General features: G+C 41.2%; 1 protein-coding gene across 1 annotated transcript in view; it reads left to right on the forward strand.

Annotated features, from left to right (window-relative positions):
• The window catches only part of frem1b (Fras1 related extracellular matrix 1b), a 147,191-nt gene that overhangs the window by 108,799 nt on the left and 13,728 nt on the right, over positions 1 to 24,664 (forward strand). The window contains 8 exon segments of the mRNA XM_055641852.1: positions 270 to 534; positions 1,925 to 2,339; positions 7,364 to 7,565; positions 8,328 to 8,472; positions 19,316 to 19,445; positions 21,788 to 21,864; positions 22,652 to 22,754; positions 22,757 to 22,847. Coding sequence (XP_055497827.1) covers positions 270 to 534; positions 1,925 to 2,339; positions 7,364 to 7,565; positions 8,328 to 8,472; positions 19,316 to 19,445; positions 21,788 to 21,864; positions 22,652 to 22,754; positions 22,757 to 22,847 — 1,428 coding nt within the window.

The following is a 24,664-nucleotide window of genomic DNA, read 5'->3' on the forward strand; positions in this document are numbered from 1 at the left end:
CGAACATTCACAGTCACAACTGGTGAGAACGAGGAGTGCCATCTGCAAACTGTAAATCCTGAACATTTACTCAATCTGCTGCATCGTGCTGACAATAGAGAGTTCATAAAATCAAAGCCACCTCACAAATGAAAGAGGAGACTTGCATTTTACCAATTAAATTAAGCTAATTCATCACTAACACAGCTGAGGCTTTGTTCGCGGGTGACAATATATGAATTTTGCTCTCTCTATTCTCTCCTCACCTCTCCTTCTCTCAATTTCTATAGGTGATATTGTCGTGCTCACCAAACCTGTAACTTTAACAGAGGGTGACAGGGTCACCTTGACGACAGATGTTCTCATGGCAACAGATGGCACTGGCAAACCCAAAGAGCTGTTGTACGCCATCTCTCTGCCACCTGCACATGGTCAGATCGAGTACATCAATTATCCTGGATTGGCCATTTCCAGTTTCAGCCAGTTGGAGGTTGCAGCCCAGAAGGTCTGCTACAACCATGACAACAGTCGTGATGCCAGCACGGATGGATTCCGGTGAGGGGGGCCCTATTCTGCTATACTCTGGCTTTCATAACAAGAGCAGTGTAAAGCAAAGCACAATACACTGATCATGACTGAGGATTTTAAAAACATTTTCGGGCAGTGTATGTTTAGCAGCCTTAGCAAATCTCAAAATTAGCATCGTATCATGGGTGGTATATAATGAAAATGTACATAAGTATAATCCTTGAGACTGTTTCCAAAATCATTGTGTTTGATTTTGTTATCATTGTGTAGTCCTGCAGGAAATCACATTTGCCCTTCCAAAATCATCTCTAATCCTCTGAAATATCACAAGCAATATTTGACAATCCTATAGATGTCGAACTGAATACTTTTGTCAGAGATTACTGATCACTCGGAGTTCAAAGGGCACACAGAGTATACATTTATATCTATGGATAATTTTATCTATATTTAATTGCTTTTAGTAGGGGGACATTTGTGTTAATCATGTCGGGTTCATTAACAGTGATTATGGAGATCTAAAATGTGGATTATTATTCAATATATCCAAATGTTACAACTCAATTTCTGCTTTATCTTGGGAAAATAAGTTGTTTTATTAAAATATAGGACCTGAGTTTTTGACTATGATGAAATAGATGTTTTTCATGAATGTTTATCACTTTTTATAGCTGGTACCTTCTGGCATAATCTAGTGCCAAAGCCCAGCTCCCTATCAGCTTTGCTATAATTCATTCTCAGCATTTGGAAGTGATCTGGTTCCAGGTGATTTATTAAATTACTTTTTATTGTGCGACTCCTAACTTGTCCATCTGTTCGGTAGCTCCTAACTCGCAATCTGTCTGTACTTTGCAGAAAGACAAACTGTCAAGGCCTGTTCATGCACCAACACTTGACAATTCTCTTTCAGATTAGATTAATACCAATTCTAAAGCTTGAAAAGAGATGCAAAAAAAAAAAATCTTATTAGCGCTTGTTGGAGCACTGATCAATTTTGACAGACACAGGCTGGGTGCAAGAGATAGAGAATAATTCATTTTAATAAAAAAACATAGATACAATGGGTGCACATACTATGCTTTATGAAATTTCAACGGAACCTGCATCAAAATGTCTAAAAGATTACAGGATAATCCTGTTATCGACAATTAGGGTGTGCTTGGGCATTGGTCGTAAAGAAAGATGGATATTTCTATTTGTGAGTAGGCAGAACAATGTCCAGAAAAACAACCGCAGATGATGGATGCAGATGATTAACAAAATGACTACCCTTGGCACAGACATTTGAATTTAAAGTGAAAACCTTTTCATCAGGATTGATTGGGATAATTACACTAAAAAATGAGAACTCCTAACAGATGTCGTTATCTTACGGTAGAATTACATCCGTTCTCATTCAAACTCTTCTTTCCCACAGATTTTTTGTCAGCAACGGAATGGCTGTTAAAAACAGCTCCATGAAGTTTAACATTGAGCGCACTGACCGTATGCTGCCCACTCTAGTTAATAATAAAGGACTGCAGTTGCCAGATGGAGCCATGATGGTCATCCCTCCTGATAACCTTCAACTTACAGATCCAGACACACTCCTGATAAATTTAACTTACATTATTATACAGCCTCCTCAGTATGGCAATCTATATTTAAGGGGTAATATTCTTTCCATGGACCGCTTCACTCAGCTGAACGTGAACAATTTGGACATTTCCTACAAGCACAATGTTGGGCCCTATGAGTTTGACAATTTTACATTCATAGCTTCTGATGGAACCAATCATGGGTTTTTAGTCAATGGCCAGATGAGAGAGAAGTCAGTTATATTCAGCATACAGGTACGTGGCTATCATTTGGACACAGCTTCTGACTCTAATAAAACAAACTGATCAGTTGTGTAGTCAGGTCATTTCCATTTATTTTTTTCTTTAGCTAATGTTTTATATTTTATTACAATAAATTGCAAACTGCAGTGACAGTGGATAAATCAAATTAGTTTTGAAGAAATTTGGCATATGCATAATATGTTCAATTGAGTTATAACAGTTTAACTAAAATTAGATCTTATTTCATTAATTTACATAGATCTTTATTTAATACTTGAAAATAGTCCTCATTTTTAAATCTCATAAAAAAATCTTCCTTGTGTTTAATAATTTGTATTTATTGCCATTTAGATGTCATTAATGCTTTTACAGGAAACAATATCTCCATTCCAGCAATTTTCTATCCTCTATCTTGTAGCCCTGTATTGATTAAAGCTCAAAATATGACTATATGTTAAACGTAATTTAGTTTAAAAATCTCTTCAGACCAAATAGTGCAATTTCTAACCAATACATGTTCACCAAACCATAAATGAAGAAACTTAACAAATTAAGAATTTTAATGTAATTTAAAAAAATTATTATTTCTTGACAAAGTCTAATAACAAACAGTTGACAAAAGAAGCAAAGAGAAATTGAAGACAATTTGTTTTTAAGCAATGAGTCGTTATGATCTGAAATGTATGCCATGAAAGGTTTTTGGAAGCCTATTTAGTACCACTTTTCAAATTGAATTCAAATGTATGTTTGAAAGGAAAACATTCGTAAGGGTACAGCCAGGAAGTGGGAATTAATTGGATAGCCCATTCACAGAGCCAACACAGATACATTGGGCTGAATGGCTTCCTTCTGCTTTTAATATTTTAATGATTTAAAGACCAGATATTAATAAACAAAAAACACGTTCCTTTCAAGGTGCCAGTGAGACATCTATCACCATTCTTTCCACCTTTTCTGGTTAGACATTATTAATCATTATAAACCGTATGCAATGGCCCTTCCATTGGTAAATGCAGTACAAAATATATCTTTTAAAATCTCTAATTCCACAATTGCCACAGGAGAGGCTATTTTGATGCTGTGTTGATCCCTCTGATACTTGGGTGGAGAGAGGGGAAGGAGGGGTCAAAAAGGGATTGTTTGTATGGGTAAAGTGGGCTCTTTGATAGCACGTCTTTTCTCACTGTTTCCATGTGTCAAGAGCATAGTCAAATTTACATAATATTTAATGATACAGGAGGTCATTTATGGAAGTTTGAAACACTTATTTTAAACCAGTGAGGGGGATCTCCCAACATAGCAAGACCAATTCCTAGTTCACATCTCGGTTCTGTCATGTACGAAGCTGACATGGAAGTTGAGGATTTCACCTGACTGGCATCAGAGCCACACATAGCAGGCTGTTGAAACTCACCAGAATATTGTATACTTCAATAATGTGTACTGAGAAACAGAAGTGAGTAGCTAAGGTACAATAGTGCAATGTTGCGAAGAGTAAGAGATAAAGGAAAATGAAGAAATGGTGTTAAAAGTGTGTAGGTACAATGATAATGTATAGTGGATATATCACAATTCCACAGGCAGAATAGTGATGATGAATTAAATCTCATCATTATAATATAAAATTTGAAACTGGATACAACGCTACCATCAGTAAGATTATTGTAATGACATAACACTCAACTGGTACATCAAATGTTCCTTAAAGAACAAAAGCTTTCCACATATTGTACATAAATGCCAGTTTGTGGTCAATTCTTAACTGAACTCTGAAACCATTTAATAAATCATCTTGCAAAACACAAAGTGCTGGGAGAACTCTGAGGCTGAGCACCATCCGAGGAGGGAATGAACAGATAACATTTTGGGTCTTCTTCAGACCTCCTCTGACCCACTGAATTCTTCCCGCACTTTGTGTTTTGCTCAAGATTCCATAATCTGCAGTTCCTTGCGTATCTAATACATCAGTTAGCTGCATCTAACTCCAATAGCAGTAGTTCATGAAGTACCACATCACTGCCAGTGGGTTCTGCTAACTGAAGATGGGAAATAATTGTTAGCCATAAGTTCCAAGCAATCCCTTGTAAGGGACAGAACATCTAACTATCCCATAATGGGCCTGTCCACTTACGCAACTTTTTCAACGACTGCCGGGACCCATCATAGGTCGTTGCAGGTCGGCAAAAATTTTCAACATGTTGAAAATTTAGCGGTGACCAAAAAGATGCTACGACTCTTTGGGCGACTGAGGAGATGACACGACCATACAGGCGACACCCTGGTGACAAGTCACGGGGTGAAGCCACTATGGCCGTGAGTAGTCGCCCAAAGAGTCGTACCTTGTTCAGGTCGCCGCTGGATTTTCAACATGTTGAAAATTGTCGGCAACCTGTAATGACCTATGACGGGTACCGGCAGTCGCCGAAAAAGTCGCGTAAGTGGGACAGGCCCATAAAGGTAATGCCTACTCTTCAGGATGAATAAGGTGATTGCAGGTCAAATATGAGATTGAAGGAGGTTCCCAGGAAAATTAGTTTCATTGCAGACATTAACATGATGTAGATCCAGATAGATGAGAGAAAATGAAAGATGACAACAGAATGTAGAAAAACAGGAGCGAAAATTTAGAACAGCAAGGGGATAGTCATTTTATCAATCGTAATAAAGGTCGAGGTTTCAACCTAGCTGGAGGATTGCAGTTCAATAGTAAGAGGGTGCAATAAATTACTAGCGGTTTAACTGAGTTCATTTCAGTGTCCATTTTCAGTGTCCAGGTCCATTTTGTCTTTTTTTAATTGTGATGTGAATCTAACTTCAAGAATATATCTATTAACAAAGCATTATATACTTACAGCAAATGTATTTATTGATATAAACAGAAAATGTTAATAGATGTGAATATGTGGATGGTTTGTAAATTCAAATAATTTGGCCATCAATCACATCTAAAAAGGAACAATATGCAAAATATGAAAGTTAGTAATTTAAAATTGTCTCTTAAATAATCACACTTTTGAAACAAAGTAAACATATTTCATTTTCCATTTTTTTTAGTTCATCATCATTCACCTATAATATTTGTTACTATATTATTTATTTATGTAAGATCACAGACACATTCAATACAAATGGTAATCGCTAGAATTATGTAAATATTTGTGTCACAGACCTGCATAACGACTACAATGATAAAATACATATTTATCTCATTTAACACCAATTTCTCACGTAATAAACCTAAAAGTAAGTGACTGGAAAAAACGTTGGTTTCCTATCCAGAGGGAGCGTGTTTAGTACCTACATGGGTTAATTAAGCAGGTGCTGATGCAGTCTGAATTGAAAAAACATGTTTGGCAAAATTCCAAGTGAATGTTCCCATATAAATTAACTCTGTGAATCCCAAGAGCCCTAATCCAAAGGTTGCAATACCACTTTAAATGTGAATGTAGTTTAACTCAACAAAGTGTGCCTTTCAGTAGCTACATCAATCTGATGCCCCAATAATCGCCTTCTGAGAAGCTGCGTATTAACATTGCTAAATGTCCCTGTACTGCCCCTTATTTCACTTATCTCTCCCAGTAATGAAGGCATTGACCTGTGCTTGATCACTAATTAAAATAAAGTGCCAGGTTGAACTCCCTGGTGTGCACTATATCAGTCAATGTGGTGTGAAGCACCGGATAGTAATAAAAAAAAATCAATGGATGCATTTATATGGTCATAGCATGGTCCTTCAGCCCAACACATGCTGACCAAGGTGCCTACCCGTGCTGGCCCCATTTGCCTACATTAGGCCAACATTCCTTTAAACTGTTCCTGTCCATGTACCTGCCAAACCTTCTTTTAAATGTTGTAATTGTTCCCATCTGTACTACATCTGTATTTGCCTATCCATTCACCTTTAAATCTTTTCTCTCACCTTAAACTTATGTCCTCTAGTGGAAAAAGGCTGTGGCTATTCAGCTTATATATGCCCTTCATATTTTAATATATCTCTATTTCTAATACCTCTCGGTCTCTTACACTCCAGGGAAAACAGTCCCAGCCTATCCAGCCTCACGTTATACCTCAAGCCATCCAATCCTGGCACCATCCTTACGAATCTATTCTGCACTCTTTCCAACTTAATAATATCCTTACATTAGTATCTCGACCAGAACTGCGTGTCCAGTTGCTTGGTGAGTATGGGATTGCTGTAAAACATTTCCATGAGGAATGGGGGTGGGAGGGCAAGATTGGAGCAGTTGCATTTTGTGTCTCAGGATGTTTTCTGCTAAGTCCAACATCATATGCACCTGTATTTAATCTTTTACCTTTCATGAAGTTAAATATGATGTGCATGAAGGCCTCAGCCTGTGGTCTCAAAGGACTTAAAAAGCTACGAGCTTCGCGTATACATTATTGTCTTTGAAATGAAGGCTGATTACACCTTGACATTCATTGTCCAAGCAGCAGTTTAATGCAGTGAAGGGTGCCTTTCTGTAGCCAAATCAATCAGTTGTTCTAATAATCATTGAGAATCTCCAAACACTGTGAAATATGTCTTGCCTCCTCCTATTGTGGGGAACCAACATTAACTCTACATGTGACTGCAACCAACTAGCATTAGGAAAGGTATTTGAATAGGATTTGCAATGGAGAATACTGGCCTGTTTTCCCAAACTCTTGCATATTTTTGTAATATTATTTGACTATTCTCGTGCCTTAGTTCCCCTGCTGTTGAAATCCCAACCCATCCCTAGTTATTTTTGGACCTGAATATTCCATGTGATGGCTCTCCGCATCCAATCTCCACAAACATGATGCCGTGGAAACATTAGCAGCTTGTGTTGTAAGTGATTTGATTTTCACGTCAAGTCGAATTTATTATCATTTGCACAAGTATGGTGATGTACAGGTACAATGGAAAATCTTGCTTGCAGCTGCATCATAGGCACATAAACTCAGCCAACACACAAAAACAAATGACATATTACTGTATGAGAATTGCAGATAACATTTTTAAAAGAAAGTTACTAACACCATATGATTTGCAGGTGGAATATGTTGACGAGACTCCTCCCTTCATCTTGATTAAGCAAAGCCCAACTACAGTCGATAAGCTAAGAGATGGACGATTTGGTATCTATATCACTGCACGCCACTTAAAAGTTTCAGACACGGGCAGCAAAGATGAAGACTTGATCTACACAGTTCTCCGCCCACCTTATTATGGATATCTGGAAAACATAAATACAGGTACAGGCATTCAAAGAACATTCAAAGAATGAAAAGTGGGGAATAATCTTTAAAATTATGCAATGATTATGGCAGTATTATTTACAGCTAGCAATGTTATTATAATGTCATATTCCACATTCAGCTGCCGATTTGATGATTTTATTTTCAAACACGTCATTGTCTCATGATATGAAAGATGGAAAGTATTAACATTATAGCAGTTTATTCTGTATTTCAATATACAGGCCAGATAAACTCAATCATGTTAGTGTGGTCCAATGCCAGATTTTTGCCCGATGCTCCAAAAATCTCTGATGGATGAAAGAACTGGCTTCTCTTTGATCAGATGTTTCCAAATAGAAGAGCTGGAATGCTAACGCAGTATTAAGGCTCTAATTTTCTTTTTAATTCCTAGATATTTTTGTTGTTTTGTTTTCTCTCCCCATTAAATAGCACTTGCTTATTTTATAAGGTTACGGCAAATGCCAATAATGCCTTTGGGATTATGGGGCTGGGATTTATTCGGTATGATTTGCATCATTCCCCATATTGAAATTAAACTTTCTCCATTTTAAGGGAGATTGCAGCACGCCAAAAATATTGGTGCCAGACTGTTTTCGGCACACAATATGCCGGCAATGATCCAACAGTTCTCCTGCATCACTTGCACCAACTCTGCAGAATGGAAAATATAAATTCCTTATTTTACAACTAATTTGTTAATAAATTGTGCTAATGCCTCTTTTCCCAGTAACATTGAAGAGCTCATTTTTATTTTAGGAGAATACATTCGAGGCACATTCACCCAGAGAGATGTGGACAAGCGTGCAGTTCGCTATATAATCAATCCCTCAATAGATCTGACATCTGACAGCTTTGAGTTCAAAATATCTGATGCCGCCCGAAATTCTAATGTCCCAGAAATGTAAGTTGATGATATGCTTGATCATCCAAAGAAACCACATTCTCTAGAGCAGGTACAGGCTTTTGATTTTTCACCAAAACAGAATATTGTTTATAAAAATAGCAGAGCCGAATTTGATTTATGAATGTGATTTCTTTACCTTTTCACGTCACAATTAACAATTAAATTAGAGTTCTGAAACATCAGAATATAAGCAAGCATGCCCTATCAATAGTCGAGAAGATCTATAATATCTGCAACCCATAGAGATTGTGTTTGACTGTGCTTACTACTGAAGGTATATACCTGCGAGAGTTGACTGTGGTCAATTCTTAAAGGGATACATACAGATGTTCAGCATTGACATTTGCGCAGAGAAATTATGTGAATTATTTGAAATAGACTTCTGAAGGGAATAAAGATGCCAATAAGGATCGAATCTGACCCAAAGAATAACACCCAGGCACTGCAGTAAAATAAGGTTTTCATTTTGAGGGCAGAAGCACCGTCTTCAGATCTAATTTGTTGGAAGATATACGGAGGTCATCGGACTAGATTTACTTTAGACTTTCGAGATACAGTGCAGAACTAGGCCCTTTAGCCCACCGAGACCGCGCCGAACAACGAGCACCCCATATACTAAAACTGTCCTACACACTAGGGACAATTTACAATTTTAAAAAAAAAAGCCAATTAACCTACAAACCTGCACATCGTTGGAGTTAGGGAGGAAACCGGAGCACCCGGAAAAACCCATGTGGCCATAGAAACATAGAAAATAGGTGCAGGAGTAGGCCATTCGGCCCTTCGAGTCTGCACTGCCATTCAATGTGATCATGGCTGATCATCCAACTCAGTATCCCGTACCTGCCTTCTCTCCATACCCCCTGATCCCTTATGCCACAAGGGCCACATCTAACTCCCTCTTAAATATAGCAAATGAACTGGCCTCAACTACTTTCTGTGGCAGAGAATTCCATAGATTCACCACACGCTGTGTGAAAAAAAAATTCTCATCTCGGTCCTAAAAGACTTCCCCCTTATCCTTAAACTGTGACCCCTTGTTCTGGACTTCCCCAACATCGGGAATAATTTTCTTGCATCTAGCCTGTTCAACCCCTTAAGAATTTTGTACATTTCTATAAGATCCCCCCTCAATCTTCTAAATACTAGCGAGTACAAGCCAAGTCTATCCAGTCTTTCTTCATATGAAAGTCCTGCCATCCCAGGAATCAGTCTGGTGAACCTTCCTGCACTCCCTATGGCAAGAATGTATTTCCTCAGACTTGGAGACCAAAACTGTACACAATACTCCAGGTGTGGTGCCCAGATGATGGTGCCATCTTTATGAGGCAGCAACTCATGCAATACTCCAGGTGTGGTCTCACTAAGACCTTGTACAACTGCAATAGAACCTCCCTGCTCCAATACTCAAATCCTTTTCAGATTCAGATTCAGATTCAGATTCAATTTTAATTGTCATTGTCAGTGTACAGTACAGAGACAACGAAATGCATTTAGCATCTCCCTGGAAGAGCGACATAGCAAACGATTTGAATAAATAATAATAAGTGTCCGGGGGGGGGAGGGGTGGTGATTGGCAGTCACCGAGGTACGTTGTTGAGTAGAGTGACAGCCGCCGGAAAGAAGCTGTTCCTCGACCTGCTGGTTCGGCAACGGAGAGACCTGTAGCGCCTCCCGGATGGTAGGAGGGTAAACAGTCCATGGTTGGGGTGAGAGCAGTCCTTGGCGATGCTGAGCGCCCTCCGCAGACAGCGCTTGCTTTGGACAGACTCAATGGAGGGGAGCGAGGAACCGGTGATGCGTTGGGCAATTTTCACCACCCTCTGCAATGCCTTCCGGTCGGAGACAAAACAGTTGCCATGCCATACTGTGATGCAGTTGGTAAGGATGCTCTCGATGGTGCAGCCGTAGAAGTTCACCAGGATCTGAGGAGACAGATGGACCTACTTCAGTCTCCTCAGGAAGAAGAGACGCTGATGAGCCTTCTTGATCAGAGTAGAGGTATTGTGGGTCCAAGAGAGGTCATCGGAGATGTTGACTCCCAGGAACCTGAAGCAAGAAACACGTTCCACCTCCGTCCCATTTGCTATGAATGCTAACATGCCATTCGCTTTCTTCACTGCCTGCTGCACCTGCATGCCTACTTTCAATGACTGGTGTACCATGACACCCAGGTCTCGTTGCTTCTCCCCTTTTCCTAATCGGCCACCATTCAGATAATAGTCTACTTTCCTGTTCTTGCCACCAAAGTGGATAACCTCACATTTATCCACATTATACTGCATCTGCCATGCATTTTCCCACTCACCCAACCTATCCAAGTCACCTTGCAGTCTCCTAGCATTCTCCTCACAACCAAAACTGCCCCCCAGCTTCGTGTCATCCGCAAACCTGGAGATGTAGCATTCAATTCCCTTGTCCAAATCATTAATATATATTGTAAATAGCTGGGGTCCCAGCACTGAGCCTTGCGGTACCCCACTAGTCACTGCCTGCCATTGTGAAAAGGACCCGTTTCCTCCTAGTCTTTGCTTCCTGTTTGCCAGCCAGTTCTCTATCCACATCAATAGTGAAACCCCAATACCGTGTGCTTTAAGTTTGCATACTAATCTCTTATGTGGGACTTGTCGAAAGCCTTCTGAAAGTCCAGATATAACACATCCACTGGTTCTCCCTTATCCACTCTATTAGTTACATCCTCGAAAAATTCTATATGATTCGTCAGACATGATTTACCTTTCATAAATCCATGCTGACTTTGTCCAATGATTTCACCACTTTCCAAATGTGCTGCTATCCCATCTTTAATAACTGACTCTAGCATTTCCCCCACTACCGATGTTAGACTAACTGGATCTGTAATTCCTCGTTTTCTCTCTCCCTCCATTTTTAAAAAGTGGGGTTACATTAGCTACCCTCCAATCCTCAGGAACTACTCCAGAATCTAAAGAGTTTTGAAAAATTATCACTAATGCATCCACTATTTCTGGGGCTACTTCCTTAAACACTCTGGGATGCAGCCTTTCTGTCCCTGGGGATTTATTGGCCTTTAATCCATTCAATTTACCTAACACCACTTCACGGCTAACCTTGATTTCACTCAGTTCCTCCATCTCATTTGACCCCCGGTACCGTGTTATTTCCGGCAGATTATTTATGTCTTCCTTAGTGAAGACAGAAGCAAAGTAGGGAGAGTGTACAAATTCCATACAGATAGCACCCTGGTCAGGATCAAACCCAGATCTCTGGCACTGTAAGGCTACAACTCTACCGCTGTGCCACTGTGCCCATAGGACAGGTTTTGGCAGTTTATCCTGCGCATTATTGCAAACTAAACGCTTCATGTGTCATTAATGGAATGGCGACAACAGTAACTTTCACAACAACTAATGGCAACTGCCTTTGGAATCATGTTGCTCATTTGAGAATCCTTTAGCCTTTCTCACAAAAGAGAAGCATGATTATTATTCATGCATGACACAACACCTGGCTTCAAAGAACCTTCCAACATATGGCTCATGTAAAACACCACGTAGTGAAATCTTACTTTCATGTCACCTATCCAGAGCAGGCTGAATGTTTAAAGATTAGAAGAGGGTAGCCTCACACATTCCTGAGATCTTCAGCCATAACCTCTTGGTATGATCCAGATCCAAGTTAAGCATTCTAGGTTTTAATGTCACTGTTCTATACCAGACAAGACTTTTACTCCAAAAGTTGGTTCTTTCCTTGCCTTCTTTATTAAAGAAGGAACTGCAGCCTTGAAGTTGCTGGTAGTGCTTAACCCAACACCAGCAGCATTAGAGTATCATGAAACAACAATTTAGCGAGTCTTCATTAGTCGTTATGTGCTGTGAACCCTTCAAAATGACTGCATAGTGAGAATCAATGCCCGACTTCTATGGTGCTCCAGATGTGTGTCACACTGATTACGCTTGATATTGTTGTCAGGAAATATCATTAGCAAGTGAGTGCACGTTTTCCTAAGTTAATGCATTGTATTTACAATATTATTCACAGCTTTGATTTAGTACACGAAGATTGCCTAATTTGTGGAGGGTAGAGGACAGAAAATTGTAGTACAAGTGAACATTTATGAGATGTGGCAACAACTCCAAAACTATAAAAGGTAGAGAGCCTCATTGACAGCCAGGAACAAGGAAGGGGTCCCAAGCAAAGAAAATCTAAGAGATAACCTGAAATTCAAACACAAAAAAGCTCTTACAAACAGGTGAAGTTACATTTGACTTGATTAATAAAACATGATGAAGGATACAAGGAGAATAGTAAGATTAAACGAGAGCTTACCAGTTGGAAGTTTGATCTGTATTTTATGAGAAGTTACGATGAGGGATTACGTGAAGAAGCCATCCAGCACGCATGCGCGACATATTTCAAAGCAGCGGTGTGGAATCACAGAAAGACACAATAATTGAAATAAACATAGTAAAGAAAAGGAGAACTTAAATACCAGTTGATCTCTATAATTGAGGGTGGGAGCGGAGGGCACGTAATCCCTCATCGTAACTGCTCATAAAATACAGATCAAACTTCGAACTAAGTTCTCGTTTAATCTTACTATTTTACTTCGGAGTCACGTGAGTGACTACGTGAAGATTTTAAAGCTCTGTGATTTCAAACCGTGTAACAGTTCATACCTCACTCGCTGCCGAAGTCATTCGAGGAAGGAAGTATGTTATCGTAATCAACCATGAATCTGTTTGTAAAACAATAATGGTGTTTATTAAACAATAACAAAAAACAAAATGCTCCCCCGGGCTTAAATTATATATTTGCAGATTCGAATACTTTCTCTGCAAACGATACAGGTTCTGCCAGCGGCTTATTATACAAAGTTTGGAATGTTTTCTCCCTAGACCACCCGCTGTAGCCAGGATGTGGTCCATAGGCACTTCCATCCTCTTAGCCGCCGATGTGGATGCTGCCCATGTGGAGTGAGATGTGTACATGTTATTATTTACTCCCGCAGCTCCCAGCACCTGCTTGAGCCACCTTGAAATAGTTTGGCTCGTCACCCGACCATGAGGCTTTTTGTGGCTGACCCATAAGGCTTTTTCTCTCCCTCGGGGATTTCTTGTTTTGTCGATATATTTTAATAAGTGGGTCATGACACATAATCGTGGTTCAGGTGGATATGCCCGGAATTCCATAACTGGACCTGATGTTCCTGGTCTGCTCTGTTTCACCAGCTCCTGAATGGTAAATGAGACACGGTCTGATGTTGTAACCATATTGTCCAATCGTAGTAGATGGAGGGACTGGACTCTTTGTGCTGAGACGAGTGCCATCAGCATTACCGTCTTCAGGGTTAGCTGTTCCAGGGAGAGGGACCAGGCTGGTGACCATCCCCTAAGGTTCGTCAGGACCACACTGACATCCCAGATTTGGGTGTACCTGGGTCTCAGGGGATTAGAGTTGAATATGCCTCTCATGAGTTTAATCACCAGCGGGTGGGACCCTATGGCCTGTTGTCCTGGTGGCTGAATTAAGTAGGCTGACAGAGCACTTCTAGCTGTATTAATGGCACTGTAGCTGAATCCTTCATTGTGGTGAAGGCCTGCCAGGAACTCCAGTACATTGGTTATTGTAGTAGTTTAATATGTAGTTCCTGTATTTGAACAGTATATTTCCCACTTCTTGATGTTTGACAAGTATTGTTTTCTTGTGGACATGCGGTGGGATGCTGTCAACGTGTTGCTAGTGCTGTCTGACAATCCCAGGCCCAGTAGTGGTCTTTTCATAATCTGCAAGCCAGTAGTTGAATTTTATCGTGGCATGGGTGGCTAATGCCTGATACCGGATGAGTTAACAAGTCTGGGCTACTGGGAAAAGTTATTGGGGTTTCGATGGCCATGTCGATGACCACTGGGAACCATGGCTGTGTAGGCCAGTCGGGTACTATCAAAATACCTGAAGCATAGTCCATTTGTATTTTGCATAATACCCGACTGATGAGGCAGAAGGGAGGAAAAGCATAAAAGAAGAATTTTCCCCAGTCCAGCGCGAACGCATCTATCGCTGCTGCCTCAGGGTCTGGTTCCCAAGCGACATACATTGGTACCTGGTGATTTAGTCTGGATGCAAACAGATCGATATCTGGTGTGCCATATTGCTTTGTTATTTTAGCAAATGCTTTGGGATTTAACATCCATTCGATGTTATCATTGAATTTGCGTGACCTGGTGTCTGCCATTGTATTTAGCTTAACTGGTAGGTAAGTTGCTGATAGCCAAATATGTCTATCGACACGCCATTGCCAGATTGTGTTGACCAAATTGTCACATGATATCGATTTTATTCCGCCCATATGGTTAATATAGGCCACCACCGTTGTATGGTCTATTTGTAAACGAACATGCAAGTGGTGCATATTCATAGAATATGCTTTTAAACCATGAAAAGCACCTAATATTTCCAGAAAATGTATGCCCAGTGTCTGTAGTAAAGATGACTCTAGATTAGTCCATCTACCACCTGTGCTGGATATGGTATTAGTTGCTCCCCAGCCTTGAGCACTGGCATCTGTTTGTATATATAACGTTGGGTTATTGATGATGATAGGGCTGGAACTATGCCAAACATTCCCTACCCACCATTGTAACTCTGATATTGCTTCAATGGGCAATTTCATGATTCGGTCAATGTGACCTGCATGTCGTTTTAATGCCTGCACTTAATATTTGTAGGTTTTGATAGTGCAGAGGTCCAAATTGTGTAGCTGGAAATGCTGCTACTATCTTGCCAATTACTCTTGCCACTTGTTGAATGGTTGGTTGGTCGTTGACCATTGATTTGTTACATGATTGTGCCAATTCTGTTGCTTTCTCTTTTGGCAATGTTACAGACATGTGGACTGAGTTAATTGTGAATCCCAGATAGTCCATTGTTGTGGATGGCGTCAACTTAGATGTATCTGGATGTAAGACAAATCCCAAGGTTTCAAACAATTGTTTGGTAGCTGATACAGCTGATACAACCAATTCCATGGTTTTGCCTACTATTAAGATATCATCAATATATGCCATAACAATATGTTTCTGTTTTCTTAATAGTGCCAAGGCTGGTTTTAGTTTCTTGGTAAATAATCTTGGGGCTGATGTTAGATCATTAGGCAACACTTTAAACTGCCATGGTTGCCCCATCCAGGTAAATTTCAGGTATCTGCGATGATCCTTTTGAATGGGTACTGAATAGTAGGCATCTTTTAAGTCGATGCTTGCCATAAAGTATCCTTTGGAAATCAGTTGTTTGGCAGTTACAAATGTTTCCATTTTGAAGTGTATATACTTAACAAATGTATTTAGTGAGGTCAAGTCAATGATGATGCAACATCCATCTTTTTTTTGTTTTAGTAAATATATTTGAGACAAATTCCAAAGGTTCATGTCTGTTTTTTTCAATGATACCCTTTGTAAGTAACCGCACCAGTTCTGCTTGACCCTCTAGTTTTTCTTTAACTGAGAGGGAAAAGACCCTTTGGGGTGCATGCTGAACTGGTGGCATGTTTTCTTGAACAATTCTATTTTGTAACCACTAATACTGTTGAGTATATATTTATCATTTGTGATAGACCTCCATGCTTCCACAAACAGGTGTAATCTCCCCCCCTGTTAGTATAGATCCCTCACTTTTTATATGCTGGTAGGAACCAGACCCACCTACCTCCATGGTTATGTGTGTGATCCCTTCTTCTGTTTCTTCATTGGACGTTGAGTTGTCGGATGTGGTGCTGGTTGGGGGTGGCCCATTTTCCATGGGGTCCGCTCTGGGCCCTGGCCTAAAAAAGGCTTTTGGAGATGGTATGCGGACCCCGAGCTTTCACCAGTCCCATGGGGTTGACGTCGACTGGTGGACGCGGTGGGGTACTGCCGTCTGGGTTTTGTGGACCTGCTTGTTCCGGGGCCTGCCCTCATGAAGCCAAATGGTTTGGACTCTTCTTCCAGGTCTTTTACTTTTTTGGAGAGGTCCTTACCAAAAAGCAGGATTTGCGACTCTGAGGCCGGTGTTTTGCACAATCCTGCAAATTTGGGGTTGAGGGCAGGTCTTATTATCTCCTTACGGAGGTTGTTTATCTCGTATTGGGTGTTGCACAGCAGAGCTAATGTGTCTTGCTGGTTTAGGGTCATGTCCACCCCATCCACGGAACGAGCATAAGATGTAATGGCTGACGTCAGGAGCCTGAGAATCCGCTGTAATTTTAGCTCTTGATTCCGGATGTTCTGCCCAACATGCCCCCAGATTTGGTTGTTAATGGCCGGCACGTTGAGTGAAATGCAGTTTTCTGGGGCCAAATATAGCTCTAGTGCCTCATTAACTACCTGCTCTTGTAGAGGTTTGAAGGACAGGTAGTCTATGGTGGCCGCCAGTTTTGGCTCTAATGGCCATCCTGCTCGTGGTGCAGCCAAGTAGCGGTTCACCACACCCAGCAGCTCTTCCTGGTCCTGTACCCCATGCATACTCCTGACATCTTCAGCCAGTGACTACTCTTCTTGACCAGCCCAGCCCTGGTCACCAACGCTGCCCTCGGCTGAGGGAGATGTGATGGCCAGTGCATTATAAGGCACGGTAGTGGGGGTGCCTGAGCCCCCTTGGCGAGACTGCTCCAGCTCCCGAAGCAAGTCACGCTGGAGCATTTGCTCCATGAGCCTTTCCATACGGCTCAGGCGGCTGCTTCTGCCGCTCTCGGGCGGCGAGTCTTCCTCGTCGGAGTCATCTGATATTACCGGCTGGTCAGTCTTCTGTTTGGATTTTCCTCCAGTCCGCTGCTCAGGCTGCGCTAGCGGTACTGGGCTCGGCCCGGCACATCAGAGACTGGACCGCAGCGTGCGCGGTCCTGCCGCCTCTGGCCCCCCACTGATGGAACGCTCCTCTGTTGGAGTCGAACAGGGGGCGGTCTTTTTTGCTTGTCTCGCTTTGTTCATTTTTTCTCCAGTTGTCTCAACCTGGCGTGAACAAAGCAAAGCGAAAGTTTTCTAATATGACCTCAGAGTATACTTACCTGACTATCCGTCTTTTTTAAGCTGTAGCGGGAGCTCCCTGTACTACTGTTCGTCGCTGTTGCACTGCGTGAACGCTCATGTCATGTCGCGCATGCGTGCTGGACGGGTTCTTCACATAGTCACTCACGTGACTCCGAAGTAAAATTTACCAATTTATGGCAGTTAATAAGGCAGCACTGTGGTATGGAACGAGAATGAGAGGCAGTGAAAGAGCAGTGTTTGACAATGAGTAGTTGGCTGAAAAAAGCAACATGAAAGGGTATTGCCAGACTATGTGCTGTCAAGACATGTCTCCAGTGGTATTGGAGGTTTTACTCTTTCAAAGTCTCTGATTCACATCAGCAAAGCAAACCTGTCCAAATCACCTTACATGTGCACACTTTCCATTTCTCCAATATAAGCACCTTCTGGTGTGCTGGATCTTATTTCAGTGCAGCTAATTATGTATATGCAGATGCCATAATCATTGTCAAGTATTACAAATGAAGTTGTCTATTTGATGTGGCAAATGCTGGATCCATTTCTGCTGCAGCTGAGCCCTTTAAAGTGTATGCTACGATTCATGGGAAGGCTACAAATAGGGTTACGCCACCTGGCATTCAATGGGATCCTCCACATTAGAGTGAGCTGCAAGTCTGGAATGAGCATGATCCATTTAATGGATGGGCTACAGTGGCCTTCATGGCCATTATCAAAGGTGTACATTAATTGTACAAAACCATATCTCTGTTGGGTAGACATTCACGGTCAGAAGAAGGGTCTCAATCCATAACATCGCCCATTCCTTCTCTCCAGAGGTGCTGCCTGTCCCACTGAGTTACTCCAGTATTTTATGTCTATCTTCATTCACAGCATTTGACAGGCCACATTCACGGAAAGATTATGCACAGAAAATGGACAAAGTGATTGTTTAAAGCTGAGAAATTGTCAATCAGATGTTACGTATAAGAACAAAATGCTTTTACTAATTTTCACTTATGGCATCGGGATGGTGTCGGCACGGCCAGTATTTATTGCCCTTGAGAAGGTGATAGTGAGCCAGCTTCCTGAACTGCGGCAGCCCTTGTGGTGATGAGTGCTCCCTTGTGGTGATGTGTGTTTCATGTTGGTGGAAGAGATTCAGGTTTTTGTCCCAGTGGCAAATAAGGGATGGTAATATATTTCATAGCCACAATGACGTGTGCCTTGGGGAGCTACCTGAAAGTAGTGGTTGTGAGAGGTTGCACATTTGGAGGTGCTGTGAGGGTAGCATAAGGAAATACTGTAACTAAAGTAATTTTTGTAGATGGCCACACTACAAGTATGATGTACCTACAGTGGGAAACTAAGCTTCTCGACATGCACTTGTAGCCACGGTATTCAAGAGGCCAGTCTAGTTGAGTTTCTAGTCATTAGTAATCCCAAGGATGTTGATGTTGGGGTTCTTGGCCATTAATGCCATTCAATATTACAGTAGATTGTTATTCTCACGTGGGCTCATAATCTAAGTGTTATTATGGAATAGGTATAAAAAAGGTTGTCCATGACTGAAGGATTTCTAATTTTGCTGCATGCCAACATTTGCTGAGTAATTACAATGAGCTGGAACATGGTGCAAAAATTATCAAAAATGTCAATTTCTGACTTGATTGAATGAAGGTCATTGATCAAGCAGCTTAAGGTGATAGGACCTCGACAAATGTCCTGGAGTATTAATGCAGTCACTAGCTTAACTTGAGAATTCTTCAAGATATACATGTTTGCTCTAATCCCCTTGGGAAAACAATTAATTTCTAGTAATTTAATCATATCTTTCTTCAAAAACATTTTTTTTCCTTCAGATTGGAGCTGCAATGGTCTCAGATTACGATGGCCTCTTGCTGCTATAGAGTTTGTGAAGACATAGGAACTCTCTCCATTAAGGTGACCAGGAAAGGATACAGTGCTGATCCCTCTTATGTCAGTATAAAGGTACTGTAAGTCCAATTGTCATAAGGTCATAAGGGATAGGAGTAGACTTAGGTCATTCGGCCGATCAAGTCTACTACGCCATTCAATCTACATTCAACAATTAAAACATATTGCTAATCTGAACAGACAGGTTTTGCTGAATGATTTCCATTACTGTGTAAAAATGTATTTGCCAGACACTGCCTTCAATATCACTTATGCTCTGACTTGGACATGTGGCCAGAGCTCCAGCCCTGTTTCCTGCCATTAATCAATAAATTACTTTCACATTATCATACCGAATGGAGAAAAAATCCTTTGTATTCTTAGAGGGCACTTCCTTAGGTGTACCATCCTGCATGCCTATTGAAACATCAGATCTAGCGTCCTAAATGACTTGGACTAGATAAACCCACCAGTCCGTCCACCTCTGAGTGGTTCTTTGAAGAACCCTCCATATTGCATTGCCACAGCTAATTTATTAGAAGAACTATGTATTTGCTAATCATCTGTATCCTCTGATTAGATGTTCCAAGCTGTGTTGAAATGGTTTAGTTTATAAATGTATTAAATGGGATATTCATAACCATGCAAGTAAATTTGCCGTCATGTAAATAACTGGTCTTATTTCAACCAACAGGATTGGAGCGAGAATTTAGAAATCTGATTTGGGAATGCTGGTGCAGGATTTCCGAAAATTAATTTTCAAGTCACATCGGTAGTACGGAGGGCTATTGCAATGCTGGCATTTTTTTTCAAGAGGGCTGGAATACAAAAACAGGGATGTAATGCTGAGGTTTATAAGGCCGCATTTGGAGTATTGTGAGCAGTTTTGGGCCCCATATCTGAGGAAAGATATGCTGGCATTGGAGAGGGTCCAGAGGAGGTTTATGACAATTATCCTAGGAATGATTGGGTTAACATATGATGAGCGTTTGAAGGCACTGGGCCTATACTCGCTGGAGTTTAAAAGGATGAGGGAGGAACCTCACTGAAACCTATCGAACAGTGATAGGGCTGGATAGAGTGAACGTGGAGAGGATGTTTTCACTAGTGGGGGGGGGGGGTCAAGGCCCAGAGGCCATAGCCTCAGAATAAAAGGATGTACCTTTAGAAAGGAGATCAAGAGGAATTTATTTCGTCAGAGGCTGTTGAATCCGTGCAATTAATTGCCACAGATGGCTATTTAGGCAGAGGTCGACAGATTATTGATTAGTAGGGATGTCAGACATTATGAGAGGAGGCATGAGGATGGGGTTGAGAGAGAAGGATAGATCAGCTATGATTGAATGGTGGAGTAGACTAGATGGGCCAAATGGCCTAGTTCTGCTCTGAGATATTATGAACAAGACCCAACAGGGTTGCCTTTCATTTGCATGTGTCCTCAGTCATAGGACTTTCATCAGACTTTCCAAATAACGTAATTTGCCCCCAAAATTACTTCCATCCCTCAATGTATAGATGGAAGATGATTAAGTGATACTGCGATTATTGAGATTTCTAATATAATCATTCTAGGGCCCCTCTAATGGTTTATATTAACATGCACTGATACAGCTAGCAAGTTTGTAATTTTGGGAGGGGGAGTTGAAGTGCTGAGCCACCTGGAGATCAGGTTGTTTATTGCGAACCGAGTGGAGGTGTTGGGCGAAGTGATCGCCAAGCCTGCGCTTGGTTTCACCGTTGTAGAGCAGCTGACACCTAGAGCAGCAGATGCAATGGATGAGGTTGGAGGAGGTGCAGGTGAACCTCTGCCATACCTGGAAAGACTGCTTGGGTCCTTGGATGGAGTCAAGGGTGGAGATAAAGCGACAAGTGTAGCATTTCCTGTGGTTGCAAGGGAAAGTGCCAGGAGACGGGGTGGTTTGGGTGGGAAGGGACGAATTGACCAGGGAGTTACGGAGGGAGCGGTCTCTGCGGAAAGCCGAAAGGGGAGGAGATGGGAAGATGTGGCCAGTGGTGGAATCCCGTTTTTAGAACCCATTCCGAGTCCGACCTTTCTGTCCTGGGCCTCCTCCATGGCCAGAGTGAGGCCCACTGTAAATTGGAGGAGCAGCACCTCATATTTCGCTTGGGTAGTTTACACCCCAGTGGTATGAACATTGACTTCCCCAATTTTAGGTAGTCCCTGCTTTCTCCTTCTTTCCCCTCCCCCTCCCAGCTCTCCCACAGCCCTCTTCCTCTCTTCTTCCCACCCCACTCCCACATCAGTCTGAAGAAGGGTCTCGACCTGAAACCTCGCCTATTTCCTTCACTCCATAAATGCTGCCTCACCCACTGAGTTTCTCCAGCATTATTTTCTGCCATGATATTATGTGATCACTCTCTGCCTTGAAGATTAATTCAATATTTACCCACTGCAGGTTCAGGAGTTAACAGCAACAATGGGCAGAGACTTCACTCATAGCTCAGCCAGCTTAATTCAGTTTGATCCTGGTAAGTTTCTGCTGACTAAACATTGATGAAATATAATTTATCCATTACATACCAAGGATATCAGAAACAAAATATTAGTAGGCAATATGAATGGTCTACTAATGGTCTACTAAATATTTATGCAGCAGAGTTCAGCCGTGCTTTTAAAGATTGCGTTATTTGGTTTCTGCTGTAGGCTGCTTGCATTCACTCACTCACTCAGGATCTTTAACAGAGAAGCAAAACCCAACCTTTTTGGGAGTGTTAATTAGACTAACAAGCTGGCCAATCTGAGCTGATACCCTGATAAACTTTATCTCGGCTTTTTGTGACAGTTTTGGTGAAGCCTTTTCACTAAACATTTATATGGAGATGAAACCTGACATATTATTTCATGAAGAAACTATCCACCGGGTAAAGGATTGCTTACTCTATATTATTCCAGCAACCCTTCAGATCCTATCTCCAAGCGGATTCATTTTTCAAAACTTATTTTCCACCAATCTACTCCACCATTGAGTCATGGCTGATCTACAGTACCTCTCCCTCCTAACCCCATTCTCCTGCCTTCTCCCCATAACCTCCGACACCTGTACTAATCAAGAATCTATCTATCTCTGCCTTCAAAAATATCCGCTCACTCCACGTATTTCGGTGGCAAGTCAAAATGTCCACAGATTCTGTGCCACTCTCTGATTGAAAGAGTTTGAAAATACATCTGAAATGAAGAATAAACAAATTAAGTTAATCATATTTAAATTCGTTTCTGATAATTCCAATGGATTTCCCATTAGTTTGTAAATTTTTACCAGTGCTCTGAATAAATTTTATTCCATAAAGAGCTGCAACATGTTCTGCCATGAAGGCATGCATTATTTTTTAACTCAGGATGATGGACTTGAGGAGAATCAGGACCCAACCTTTTTGTGACGCTAATTAGACCCAACAAGCTGGCCATCATTGGACAGAAAGATACCCTGACAAACTTCATCTCGGAAATTTGTGACAGTTTTGCGTGAAGGTTTTGAGTAAAAATAGAGCCATAGATCAAACAGCACATATATTGATTCCTTCGGAAGAAACTACGCACCGGGTGACCTGTTGCTTACTCTATGCACCAATTTCATTGGCAACCCTTTAGATCCTATGTATCCTTCCATGCCTTTTTTTCAAACTTATTTTCCACTAATCTACTCCACCATTGAGTAGTGGCTTCTGATTACCACCACCTCAACCCCACTGCTCATCTGGTTCCCCAAATATCCTCCACTATGTGTGTACTAAAAAAAAAAAATATCTCCTCGGATCCTTCACAAAATCTCTTCGGCTCACCACTTAAACCTATGCCAAAGATTACAGATTGATAACTCTCTACTGAAGAGGCAAGAAGATTTTAACTATGCTGCTCGATCTATGCCAATCAAATTTACATTTCTTTTCAGATCACTCATCAGCCTTAGTTTGCTCCAAATTCAAAATGATTAAATCTTTCTTTAATGCTGTTCCCATGCTAAATATTTTTACAAAATGAGACAGGACAATCCTGGTGAATCTCAAGTGTGCTACTCTGTCCCAGTGCATGCACCTCGAATGGTTATTCAAAATACCTTCTAATGAAATTATTGCATTTGTTCAGGTATATAGTATAAATAGAGCCATAGATCATCGACCACAAAAGTCGCCTATTCCCCTCGTACTCATGCTAGACCTGTTGCCTCACTCGCACCAGTTTCCCCAGCTTTTTTGTATCCTTCAATTTTGCCAGTATCTGCAGTTCTAAATCTTAAACATAGTATAGTTCTGATCATTTAGTTCATCCAGACTGATGCTAATGTGCCAACTGAATATAGAGGCACTATATGTACAAAAAAATAGCAAAATCCCCACAAAAAGGGTTTACCTTATAGGGCTTACAACCTATGCCCTATACAGTTTTTGATAACTTTACTATGGGAAGGCTTTTGATATTTACAAATTAAAGACCTCACATGAATTTATATACTCAAAGAATCACTCATCAGATTTTTGAGCACAAAAAAACGTGCTGGAGGAACTTTTTAGTCTCTTCCCATGCTCTGTTCCAGGGAATTGACAAACATGAAAAGGTCCTGACCCTCATGTGTACTCTGTCCAGTATTTTGCTCAAAATGGTTATTAAAAGAACTTCTAATGAAAGACAAAAATGTTCAGTGAGAAACTCAGGACGGTTGGGGCAGAATCTATGCAAGAGATTCCTTCGCTCCATAGATGTGCCTCACCCGCTGAATTTCTCCAGCATTTTTGTCCACCTTCGATTTTTCCAGCATTTGCAGTTCTTTCTTAAACGATTCCTTTTCCTCGTTGGATTTGTTGAGGACCTTTTTCATTTTGCACGGTGCGATGAAAATTGCATTTTCCTAATTGCCCAAATCAAAGTGCTGGTGAGCTCCATCTTAAACCACTGTAATTCATCCAGTGAAGATACAGTACTGTGAGCAAAGTTCCAGGATTTAGACCCAGAAACAATGAAAAAATGTTTATTTCCATATCAGGATGATGGGTGGCCTGGAAGGTAAATTGTAGCTGGTCCTGATCCCATAGCGCTCCTCATTTGTCATTGGTTTTAGATGTTGGTCGTTTGGGAGTGCTGTTCCTATAGTCTGGGCAAGTAATAGTGGTACATTTGTGGATGGCAAGCATCACAATTTCAGTATGCTAGTGATGAAGGGAACCAATGTTAAAGAGCTGGATGGGGTATCATCGTGTAGGTTGCTTTGTTGTAGAATTCTGGTGGAGCTGCACTAATTTGTACAAATAGGGAGTATTCCATCACACTCCTGCCTTAC

This window comes from Leucoraja erinacea, chromosome 10, assembly GCF_028641065.1.
Source record: "Leucoraja erinacea ecotype New England chromosome 10, Leri_hhj_1, whole genome shotgun sequence".
In the NCBI taxonomy this organism is placed as follows: domain Eukaryota; kingdom Metazoa; phylum Chordata; class Chondrichthyes; order Rajiformes; family Rajidae; genus Leucoraja; species Leucoraja erinaceus.